General features: G+C 36.9%; 2 protein-coding genes across 2 annotated transcripts in view; one reads left to right on the top strand and one right to left on the bottom strand.

Moving 5' to 3' along the window:
• Positions 1–44: 44 nt before the first annotated feature.
• Positions 45–11375, top strand: haus2 (HAUS augmin like complex subunit 2). Its single transcript, XM_051919701.1, has 7 exons — positions 45–122; positions 321–411; positions 515–610; positions 6587–6656; positions 9908–10040; positions 10409–10517; positions 10972–11375. The coding sequence occupies exons 2-7, from the start codon at positions 328–330 to the stop codon at positions 11071–11073; spliced, it is 594 nt and encodes a 197-aa protein (XP_051775661.1). The 5' UTR covers positions 45–122; positions 321–327; the 3' UTR covers positions 11074–11375.
• Positions 11376–12521: 1146 nt separating this feature from the next.
• Positions 12522–12941, bottom strand: part of heatr4 (HEAT repeat containing 4) — a 49781-nt gene continuing 49361 nt past the window's right edge. Inside the window, exon 17 of the mRNA XM_051919748.1 lies at positions 12522–12809. Within this exon, the coding sequence (XP_051775708.1) occupies positions 12681–12809 (129 nt within the window). The 3' untranslated portion in view covers positions 12522–12680. The remainder of the gene's footprint in view (positions 12810–12941) is intronic.

Raw genomic sequence — 12941 nt, 5'->3', positions numbered from 1 at the left:
ACTGTAGTCTTAATTTCGGCATATGTATGCACTAAGGAGTAAAGTAGAGTCAACAGCTGGAATCTGGAAGGAAATCAGTATACAGTAGTGGGAAGGAAGACTTTACAAGCCTCAGGCGAAAAGTGAGTGAACTTGAAGTCTTAATCTGGATAACTGGGGCTGTAAATTTATATTCAAAAAAAGATCAGTTGCTTGTTAAATTGTATTATTTGACTTTAAATGTCTTGTATTTGAATGTTCTGATTGCTCGTTACAGTGTTCATTTCTTCATTCTTATTGTAACAATTTTATATAAATCTTTGCGTATATTTATCCATCAGCCTCAGCATGAACCCTTGGGACTCTAAGCCTTCAACATCGTCAGCAGCTCAGGTTCTAGCTGCTTGTGTTTCAGCAAGAGTGCTGTCCCAGGTGAGAGCAACACACATGTCCCTCTTCTCCATCATTAGTGTAATAATAGGTATTTAATGCACTTGAATTTCATTTCTCATGCCTTTTTTTTTTTCCCCTTCAGGATACGTTGGACTCTATTCCCAATGATACAAATGTTTTCTCAGAGTATTTGCAACAAGCAGAGCAAATTGCTTCCATGACAAAAGAAATCGACCAGGTAATACCAAATGTGAAAGAACAGAATAATGGTGAGGGGAGAAAATGTTGTTGTTATAATGGTTATTGTACAGCAATTTCAAAAGTGCTGTACAATAACCATTATTATCATGGGGTCAGGGCAGGGTGTATTCCACCTGGGATCATCTCAAGATAATTGTTAGTCTTTGTAACATTAAGGTGCACATCAGCTACATAATATCACTTTACTAAAATGAATTGTGTTCTAAAGCTTAGTGTCATTGTAGTGCAAAATGGAGAAACTGATGTGAACCTGCAAATGGAGCGTTTCCCTTTATTGGCCTTGGAGTTCTGCCATTTCTGTTGGTGTTCATTTCCAATAGTTTATTAATAGGGGTCCCTTCCTGCCTACAATTTTATGTCAATGCCAGCTGATGCTGTAGTTTGTTTGTAGTTCATTCAATATTCCAATCCAGAATTTCCTCCTCAGTCTTTATTTTTCTGTTCTAATAATACTGCAAAGCAATATATTTTTATTAGTTTGATTGGTCCATAAATCTTTTTTTTTTTATTGTGTTTACTGTTAACGAACTGTATAACGTAAAGACTGATTGATTAACAGGATCATGGTTTAGACAGTACTCTGTATGTCCCAGGAGAGAAATTGTATATGTTAAAATAAAAAGATAATAAGTTAAAGTGCTGGAGATGTAAATTAGGAAGACTGTATTTCAATAGGAGTATCGTTTGCTGTGTTTATAGGAGAACTAGTGAGATAAAAGATCATACATGGGTTTTTAACAGATTGCCTTGACTGTATAGATAGCAGGTGTGAGGCAGAGCACCCCTGCTGACAGGCATAAAGTAGATTCATGGTTGAAGTGATGAGCCTGCTTATACTGTGAGCAGGAAGTGGGAGGTAATGGATTGGTGGAGGGGCTTCTTGTTAAACAGTATAAACACAGCAAGAGTAAATCAGTGAAATGCAATGCATATAAAAACCAGCGATTAAAGACCATTATGAATGTTAGAAGTAAAAAGGGACAATCTGAGGTGCTACATACTACTTATGAAAATAATGCATTGTTGCACACAAATTACATTAGTCCATACTACCAAAAAATTTAATCAATGTCAAAAAAACATTCAGCTTCTTGATTTTTAGAGATATTGTGTAAATGTGTATATTGTCGATATTGCTTTCCAACTTGCACTGAAGGGGGCTGGATAGGCATTAGCTCCCTTGTCCCTGAACTGAGTAAGTGGGATAGGGAATAGGTAACTACTACACCTGCTTGCCATTCTGATTAACTAAAAACATGTTATTGAAGATTGAAGAAACCAAGAATTAGTTAACTCCCCATCCTAAAAAGTGTTTCTCTACCAATTTGTCATTGCTACTGAATAAATATAATGATACTGGCATGGTGAGTCCACATCCATGTTCACTTTAGCGCAGGTTACTGTCTTGTTAGAAGAGTGACCGGTTTACCTGATCTATATTAGGGAGTATTGCTACAACAAAATGAGCACACAGCCACTGTGAGGAAGTGTAGGCCAATAGTCAGTCACAACACTACTACCTGTAAAACCACTTAGATAGACTATTAACATTTTCTTTGACAATTTAAAGCCAAATGTATGCGAAATACTACTAATAAAAATCTTTGTTGTATAAAATTCGTATTGTATTAAAATTAGATTTTAAGTGTTACCTGGGCTTTTAGCATTTGATGAGTTTTTTTTTTTATGTTTGCTGATGAAATTGTGATCTGTAGCGATAGTAGGGAGCAGGTTGAGGAGACCCAGGAGAGGTGGAGATATGCTCTAGAGAGGAGAGGAATGAAGGTCAGTAGGAACAAGACAGAATACATGTGTGTAAATGAGAGGGAGGTCAGTAGAATGGTGAGGATGCAAGGAGTAGAGTTGGGGAAGGTGGATGAGTTTAAATACTTGGGATCAACAGTACAGAGTAATGGAGATTGTGGAAGAGAGGTGAAAAAGAGAATGCAGGCAGGGTGGAGAAGAGTGTCAGGAGTGATTTGTGACAGACGGATATCAGCAAGAGTGAAAGGGAAGGTCTATAGGATGGTAGTGAGACCAGCTATGTTATATGGGCTGGAGATGGTGGCACTGACCAGAAAGCAGGAGACAGAGCTGGAGGTGGCAGACTTAAAGATGCTAAGATTTGCATTGGGTGTGACGAGGATGGACAGGATTAGAAATGAGAACATTAGAGGGTCAGCTGAAGTTGGACGGTTGGGAGACAAAGTCAGAGAGGCGAGATTGCGTTGGTTTGGACATGTGCAGAGGAGAGATGCTGAGTATATTGGGAGAAGGATGCTAAGGATAAAGCTGCCAGGCAAGAGAAATAGAGGAAGGTCTAAGAGAAGGTTTATGGATGTGGTGAGAGAGGACATGCAGGTGATGGGTGTAACAGAACAAGATGCAGAGGACTGAAAGATGTGGAAGAAGATGATCCGCTGTGGCAACCCCTAACAGGAGCAGCCGAAAGAAGAATAAACCTTCTCGTCAGGGTAGTGCTGAGCGGTATACTGGTTCATACCAAAAAACGTTTTTTATTTTTGTTATGATATGGATTTTTCTTATACCACAACACCGGTTTAAATAGCCTAAACAACGTTCAGAATGTGGCACAGCGGGAAACTGTTTAATCCCCTTAAACCTTTTTCACTGCTGCACCGCTAAACACGCATGCAACGGAGTACATGCGTTAGTGGAGGTATTGAACGGTGAAAATGGACAGAGAACATTCAGAAACTGAAGCTGTAGCAGATGATAAAGTTGAACATGATGACACAGAAGAACTTTTGCTGAAAAAAGGTGCCGTGTCTGTTGTCTGGAGATACTTTGATTTTAAAAGGTTGGATGTGGACTATTATGTTCAAATGTGTGAATACTGTTTCTATACTACTGGATAATACTGCAAGCCAGGTTGTACTTGTTTTATTTTTTTTCAATACTGTGTAATGTACCTGGGTACTGTGTAATAGTGTGACAACATGTTGACTTTATTCTCGTAATTTGTTATTAAAATAGAACATCGTAAACTAAACTTCATCTTAAAATGAATATTTAATTTACTAGATTTTCTCAAACCCCGTCATAAGTTATGTAGCACATTAAATGCTTTGTGTTAAGTGTTCCACAAAGCCATGTTAATTGCTACGTGCTTCTTAAACTGACTTTCTCTTGCACTAAGAGGAGGCACAGGCAGCGATCACCACACCGAATACATTGATTTCATGATATTCCTGCTCCCTGAACATTTAGAATGCTAAGATAAATACTTGATATCATTTTCATGATGAGATGCATTAAAGCATGTATTAATCATGTGGGGGCACAGTGGCATGGAGGTTGCACTGCTGCCTCACAGCAAGGGGGTCCTGGGTGTTCCCTGCCTTAAATTTGCATGCTTTTCTGGTGGGTTTACTCGGCGTGCTTCAGTTTCCTTTCAAAGTCATGTAGGATGTGGGGTTTTGTTATACTATATTAACCCTGGTAGTGTATGTATTGCTCGTATTCACCCAGCGATATGCTGGCACCCCGTTCAGGATTTGCTCCTGCCTCACACACAGTGATTACTGGGATGGGTGCAACCCTGAATGGATGGCATACTTAAACATGTACAGTATAACAATGTTTTTTTTAAAGTTCACAAAGACGTTTATCGTGTAGTGATTGGTTATGTGGAGAAAGAAAAAGGAAGGATACGAACTGGGGGTTTGGTACGTCGGACAGAGACCGCACACATGCAATAAAGAAAGCCTGCTCAGAAGAACATCCATTGAATTCTGTGTTTGTGTCTCCGACCACCAGATCATGAACCCAACATTTACACAATATTTAAGTTAAACCTGTGCGATACCTATTCATACATCCAGTTTTTTTGGAGCCTCATCATACCTGCCGTAAAGTTCTCTACACTGAACGTAAACCTGGGGACCCCTTACTGCAATGCAGCGGCACTACCGCCACACTACCGTGCATGTTTAATACCCGCTTTAATGCATTTCATCATGAAAATGATATCAAGTATTTATTTTAGCATTCTAAATTTTCAGAGAGCAGGAATATCCTGAAGTGAATGTATTCTGTGTGGCGATCGCTGCCTGTGCTTTCTCTTAGTGCAGAGGAAGTCATTTTAAGAAACGCGTAGCGATTAACAACTGGGTCGGGGAACACTTAACACAAAGCATTTAATGTGCTACATTAACTTATGACGGGGTTTGAGAAAATGTAGTAAATTAAACATTGATTTTAGGATGAAGTTTAGTTTATGACATTCTACTTTAATGACAAAATAATCTATGAGAATAAAGTGGAAATGTCGATTTTCATCTCAACATAAACGTCGAGATTAAAGTGGAAATGTCGAGAATAAAGTCAACATATCAACTTTATTCTCGACATATAGTTTTTTTTTCTTCACCGTTTCCCTAATACGTTTCCATAGGGCTATACCACAAATAGCATTATAAATGCAAGTTGCAGTTTTATTATTTATGTATATAGCTTATCTTGAAGCAAGTTCCATATTAATGCAGTTTTCCTTAATGATGGTTCAGTTGGTAAAGATGTCATCACCAAGTTGCACTTGTTTTATTTAATTTTATTTTTAATTGGTGAATACTGTGTAATGCACCAGGGCTTGAAGTCTTGAAGTAATAGTGCAACTTCCAGTAATAATACTATTATTTATTTTATTGTTATTATTTATTAGTTTAAATTATTATGCAGTTTAATAATGGTAAAGTTGTTTTAAAAATTCAGTTTAACGTGTCAGTGGACAGAGATTGTTAACATTAACAAAGTGTAGTTGGTTTACAAAAAGTATTTTCTATTTATTCCTTTTCTAAGACATGTTCAGTGCAATACAACTTTTGACAAGCACCTCTGGATATTTTACTAAGTGTAAATGCCTCTTTGGATGGTTGAAAATATGTTGTCAAAATTTTAGTTTGTTGTTTACAAAATTTGTTCAATAAAAAGGTTATATATTTTGACTGCAATTGTCATGCAGTCATGCAGTTTATGGGGCCATGCAAACCTGTATTAATACTTGTGTGCACATTAAAATGTGTTTTTTTTTGTACAATGTACAATTCTCATGACAGTGGAATAGGTTATTCTTAGCCAGTCAACTGCTGTAATTGCAGTGGAAAATGTGGTTAACATCCACTCATGCATGGGGAAAAAAATACCGTTGAATACTGTGAAACCGGTATAATTTTGAAAAATACCGTGATATAGAATTTTGATCATACCGCCCAGCACTGTGTCATGGTGTATAATCCAAGAATTGGTTTAACTTGTATGCAGGTTCTGTGATAACAATTAACAATTTTCGGGAAAATAAGCAGCTAAGGAATTATGTCAAATTATGTATACTTGTGCCAGCATGATTGCAAAGACGTATGCGCCCCAGATTATGCAAACATGGTACATGGACAAAAACAGGATGTGCTTTTTGCATTATGTGCCACCAAACATTTACCAGTATTTAGACATTATTAAAAATTTAACAAACTACACAATGTGAATGAAGTAATGTGAGATCATTAAATTCCTTTATTTGTTGTCTATATTGAAGACAATATGAATTAATTCTTTAAATTACATTTTTAGAAGCAGGCTTATTTTCTGGAAGCCACATGAAAGTGTTAAGTGTATGCTAGAGCCCGTGAAGTCCCCCAGGCTATGCGGTGCTTGTTGGGGATAGCCCAATGGTAGGAACTGTAAAGAGAAGTATGCAGGAAAAAACACAAGTCATAAATAACTGAAATGTGAATTTATTCACATTTTCATTATGTATTCTAAAAATACTTGCTCAAGTTTTAAGCTCTTAGAAGACTCTTTGAGTCTAATTCAGTTATATAGTCTGTGTACCACTTTCATTTAATGTTGGGAGCATCTATTAAGTGATAGTTTTTCTGATATGTGTATTGTTTTAGAAATGCCTGGAGTGTTTCTGATATGTGTATTGTTTTAGAAATGCCTGGAGATGGAGCTCTTGCAATTGGAGAAGGAAGGAGCAGAATTCACTCACCCTTTCTATCTTGGTGATTAAAAATATTATTTACATTTGTAGAGAAATAAAGTAAGTATAAGATATCTATTTCTGAGTGTCAGATGCACCTAAATTACACCTATGTACAGTAACATTTCTAAAGCATTTTGCAACCTTCTTAAATAAACCTAACAAGGTTTTATACCAAAACATTAGAAACATTATTTTTTCATGAAAACAATATTATGATTTCAATTTTAAATACGCAAGTGAACACTTAATAGAGAAAATAAGAGTGCAAAAGTAAATATAGACAAAAAAAAAACTACTATATAAAAATAAAGCTGTTTATATAACAGTAGTCTTCCCCTAATTCTGTTCATCTTTAGAGACAGGGCTGTGTGCTTGCTGTAGGTATTGTTTTATCTTGTAGTAGACTGTTGCATTAAACATTAAAAGTTTAACTTTTTTGGACAATTGCAATTACATACAGTATGTATGTGTATATATTGTAAAATAAAGACACAAACACTGTCAAAGGTTTGGGGGGATCCGCCATATACTGTAGCAAAAGAAAAGGAAAGGACGTCTTCATAAACAGAGTTCAGATCGGAACTGACAAAAGAAGAAATGAAGGAGGTAGATAGATTGATAGATAGATACTTTATTAATCCCAAGGGGAAACTTCTGTAACCGGAAGTGGTGTCATGTACAACATGCTATTAAGGTCTGAGACCGTAATAAAACTTCAAAAACAAAAACAATGCACCAATCTTTCTTAAAATGCTGAAAAGAAATGTCATCTTTAATAACTTTATGCCTTTTGTTGATCAATTCATCTTCTGCTCCTTTGACTATTCACAGTAACAGATGTTTTAAGCAAGGTTGTCCATACTTTTACATGCCAGTGTGTGTGTGTGTGTGTGTGTGTGTGTGTGTGTGTGTGTGTGTGTGTACAGTTAGGTCCATAAATGTTTGGACAGAGACAATTTTTTTTCTAATTTTGGTTCTGTACATTACCACAATGAATTTTAAATGAAACAACTCAGATGCAGTTGAAGTGCAGACTTTCAGCTTTAATTCAGTGGGGTGAACAAAACGATTGCATCAAAATGTGAGGCAACTAAAGCATTTTTTTAACAATCCCTTCATTTCAGGGGCTCAAAAGTAATTGGACAAATTAAATAACTGGAAATAAAATGTTCATTTCTAATACTTGGTTGAAAACCCTTTGCTGGCAATGACAGCCTGAAGTCTTGAACTCACGGACATCACCAGATGATGGGTTTCCTCCTTTTTAATGCTCTGCCAGGCCTTTACTGCAGCGGCTTTCAATTGCTGTTTGTTTGTGGGCCTTTCTGTCTGAAGTTTAGTCTTCAATAAGTGAAATGCATGCTCAATTGGGTTAAGATCAGGTGACTGACTTGGCCATTCAAGAATTTTCCACTTCTTTGCTTTAATAAACTCCTGGGTTACTTTGGCTGTATGTTTTGGGTCATTGTCCATCTGTATCATGAAATGCCGCCCAATCAGTTTGACTGCATTTAGCTGGATTTGAGCAGACAGTATGTCTCTGAACACCTCAGAATTCATTCAGCTGTTTCTGTCCTGTGTCACATCATGTATAAACACTAGTGTCCCAGTGCCACTGGCAGCCATGCACGCCCAAGCCATCACACTGCCTCCACCGTGTTTTACAGATGATGTGGTATGCTTTGGATAATGAGCTGTTCCATGCCTTCCCCATACTTTTTTCTTGCCATCATTCTGGTAGAGGTTGATCTTGGTTTCATCTGTCCAAAGAATGTTTTTCCTGAACTGTGCTGGCTTTTTTAGATGTTCTTTAGCAAAGTCCAATCTAGCCTTTCTATTCTTGAGGCTTATGAGTGGCTTGCACCTTGCAGTGCACCCTCTGTGTTTACTTTCATGCAGTCTTCTCTTTATGGTAGACTTGGATATCGATACACCTACCCCCTGGAGAGTGTTGTTCACTTGGTTGGCTGTTGTGAAGGGGGTTCTCTTCACCATGGAAATGATTCTGCGATCATCCACCACTGTTGTCTTCCATGGATGTCCAGGTCTTTTTGCGTTGCTGAGTTCACCAGTGCTTGCTTTCTTTATCAGGATGTACCAAACTGTAGATTTTGCCACTCGCTAATATTGTAGCGATTTCTCGGATGGTTTTCTTTGTTTTCGCAGCTTAAGGATGGCTTCTTTCACCTGCATGGAGAGCTCCTTTGACCGCATGTTGTCTGTTCACAGCAAAATCTTCCGCATACAAGCACCACACCTCAAATCAACTACAGGCCTTTTATCTGCTTGATTGATAATGACATAACGACGGACTTGCCCACACCTGCCCATGAAATAGCCTTTGAGTCAATTGTCCAATTACTTTTTAGCCCCTGAAATGAAGGGATTGTGTTAAAAAAATGCTTTAGTTGCCTCACATTTTGATGCAATCGTTTTGTTCACCCCACTGAATTAAAGCTGAAAGTCTGCACTTCAACTGCATCTGAGTTGTTTCACTTAAAATTCATTGTGGTAATGTACAGAACCAAAATTAGAAAAAAGTTGTCTCTGTCCAAATATTTATGGACCTAACTGTATGTATGTATGTATGTATAATATATATTATATATACTGTATGTGTGTGTGTATATATGTGTATGTATCTCCATCCATTATCCAACCCGCTATATCCTAACTACAGGGTCACGGGGGGTTTGCTGGAGACAGTCCCTGCCAACACAGGGCGCAAGGCAGGACACAAACCCTGGGCAGGGCGCCAGCCCACTGCAGGGCGTGCACACACACACCAAGCACACACTAGGGACAATTTAGGATCGCCAATGCACCTAACCTGCATGTCCTTGGACTGTGAGAGGAAACCTATGCAGACATGGGGAGAACATGCAAACTCCATGCACGGAGGACCCTAGAAGCGAACACTCTTAACATCAACCGTCACATAAACCCCAAAGCTTTCAGACTGCAAGCAGTTACAACTAACATTCATATAGTTTAATATATAGATTGTTATATATTCAGTTTTTGTGTTTTCCTTTTAATTTAGATGATTTACTGTTTATTAAATGTTAATTAATCCTCTTTAGCACTAAATTGAACATGGGTATGGGTGCCAATAAGCAGAAATTATTTTGTTGCTTTGTTAATTATAAAAGAAAAGTGCATAGTAACTGCATTTTGAATAGTTTCCTATGGCTAATCATTAAGCTCAAACAGAGTATTGTACAGTACTGTTTTACCTTAATAGGTAATAACATTAAAGTTACTTTCCAGATCAGAAGATTAAACAAGTGCAAAAATTCACTACTCACCTGCAGGAGATGCTACGGGAACAAAGATGCCTTCGACAAAGACTGATGAAGCCTTTGTGTCAGCAGAATCTACCAATAGAGGCCAACTTTCATAGGTGAAAGATTATCTGTTCATGGATTGCCAAATTCAACTTTTTTTTAATTTTTTTTTTTGAGTACATTGAACTTATTTTGTATTATCCTTGTCTAGTTATTGACATGCTATTGTTAATTTAGCAACATATTCAATGAAACTTGTAAATTTCATTTATTAATAATGGGTTCCAGTTGGCATATTTTGAATAGTGACTATAACTTCAAATCCTAGATCCTAAAAGTTTTGGAAATTAATTAAAATTCACACACCAAGACAGAGTTCCTAAACTTTATCACTTGATTGTTAAACTCTTTCCTATGTATAGAATGTTCAGGATGTTTGACACCACTGTGTAGTACAAGTTATATTGTTTCTTTTTCCCTTTAGGTATGTGGTGGAGCTCCTAGACAAGGCAGTTCATTTCATTGGTAACCTGGAGTCCAGTGTACAGATAGCACGATCAGTTCCAAATGTTGGCCAGTCCATTGAAAGCCTGGTAGGTTACAATCCTGGAAAGTCTTGCAGTAACTTCTATCATGTTCTAGAATATGTAAGTTATTTCATTCTTCGATTATCTGCATCTTCTATGTTAGAACTAATTAACTGTTTCAGACGTTTTTATCAGGATTTGAGATGAAGATTGGCCTGTTTGTCTAGTATAATAGTGCTGAGCAAAGCAAATTGAAATGTATTAAAGTAATGTTTAATGTGTGGTAATGAAGTTAACCATAAAAAAGTTATAACACTATCTTAGCATGTAGTTTCCAGTACATATAGTAGCTTGGGGTCACGTCATTTCTTTCTAATTTTTCTTTTGCCATTTTTGGTCTCTGGAAACAGACAAGTTTTCTTTATCATGAGATAATAGTACAATTTCAACAAAGACACATACAACTATCTTTAAGATATATCAAAAGATAATACTACTTTCTTTGTATTTTTGTCTTTAGGAGAATGGCTTGGCCCAGCTACTAACCCTAGTTACAGAATTTGAAGAGGTGTCAGAAGAGGTTTTGCACTGGAGAAACCTGCAAGCTTCCTTATTTCCTTGATGTTCTAAAAAGGCCTTCTCTTAGACTAGATTATTTTTGTTTGTACTTTTATATTGTATTTTTTATTTATTGTACAAAGTTAAACAATATTTCTCTCTTGAAATTGTTTTAGATGATACACATGAACCTTTACATTTAAAGAACTTTGCATTTATTCAGTTTGGTTTTAATTTAACTGAAGCTGCTGTTGGATTAGTATTTTTCATATGAACACAAAATTGAAAACAATAATGTTCCAGTCTCTGCATATGATAACTGAATTTCCTGCATTATTAAAAAAAAAAGTTTTAGAAGAGATTGTTTGACATTGCTACCTTTTCATTCCAACTTTGCATATTCTTTGGGCATTGATGATAAGTGAATCCCTCATTTCACCTGGATTTCAGAAGTTCTGTAGTACTTCTTCCTCCAGCTGTGTTGTGATGTGAGATTTTACATATAACTTGATGAATATTTTGTATGCCTTTTATTTGATTTTTAGGCAAAGCAATGTAATTTAGTGTTACTTTGGTGAGAGACATTCGTGTCTGCCCCCCCCCCCTTTTACGACTGATCCTCTTTGAATTTTACGACAGGATTTGGGGGAAGATGTGCCTTAAACTGGTTTGGTTAGTGTTTCTTTGCTTAATTCATTTCTACCCCCGCAAGAAAGACTTAAAGACATATGGTCTTGGGGGTGGCAGGTATTAAGATGTTGTATTCCCCCATTGGTCTGAGGTATGGCTGTTTGGAATTGGCTTGTCTCAGAGGCCTTTAAGTACTACGACGCCCTATTGGCTGTAGGGGTTGGACAGAAAATCTATATATTTACTTGTTTAAGCTCACACTCTGTCTCTTACTAACCAACATCTGTAGTACTAGGGTGTTGTACCGTGTTAGCCATTATGAATGTAGAGAAAAGCCAAGCAAAATGACACCTTTTATTGACTAACTAAAAAGATTACAATATGCAAGCTTTCGAGGCAACTCAGGCCCCTTCTTCAGGCAAGATGTAACCAACATCTGAAAGAAGCATCTCTCTTGCTAACCTGATGATAAAGACAACACAATGAAGAGCACAGCTCAGCAGCCATTTTGAACAGACATGTGGCTGAAAGCTGAGCACCAATGATGCCTTAACTAAAGACATTTAAGTAACTAGAAGTCTGTGTGCCGCCTGAACTACATATCACCATTTAATCAGGTTGTATGATTGCCAATATTCAAATATACTTTGCATTTTGTTATTATTTATGAATATTATCAATAATACATTATTTAAACTGTAACTTAACTTCTGCTTGTCTTTTTACTACATCTAATTGCCGGAGGTTATAGATATAGAAGGGAAGGTGGGGATAAGTTATATACAATAATACCTTATAAACAGTGGTAACTCTGTGAGATTAGGCATTCTGACAAAGGCTACATGTTAATAATACAATAGGGGAAAGTAGAGCAATATATTACTCTACCAAGACAAAACAAGCTGTTAAACAATTGCCCATGTCTCATTGGATATCCAACCCCCTGTACAAATTCACCAAGAACTTTGAGGATTTTATTTTCAAATTTGATGTCTTACTCATGTTCTGTATTATTGCATGATTTCATAGCTTCTGTATTGTTCACTGTGACTGGTCATTTGGTCCATCTGCCTCCAAAGTGATGAGAGAGTTGACTTCCTCCTCCTCATCATTTCTAGACATCTTTGCATCTTCTGCTGTTGAGTCAGGTGATCGGTAGCTGTGAAGAAACTGCAAGAGACCAAAGATTTAATGTGGGTGAAGTGAGAAATTACACTTTTTACTAAAAAATAGTGATTAACCATTCATTAATCATTTGAATTTACTTGCAGGACTGGTGGGCACATAGTTACTGTAGTGATA

Source organism: Erpetoichthys calabaricus, chromosome 16 (genome assembly GCF_900747795.2).
Source record: "Erpetoichthys calabaricus chromosome 16, fErpCal1.3, whole genome shotgun sequence".
Lineage (NCBI taxonomy): Eukaryota > Metazoa > Chordata > Cladistia > Polypteriformes > Polypteridae > Erpetoichthys > Erpetoichthys calabaricus.
This window is presented reverse-complemented; position numbering and strand designations above follow the sequence as displayed.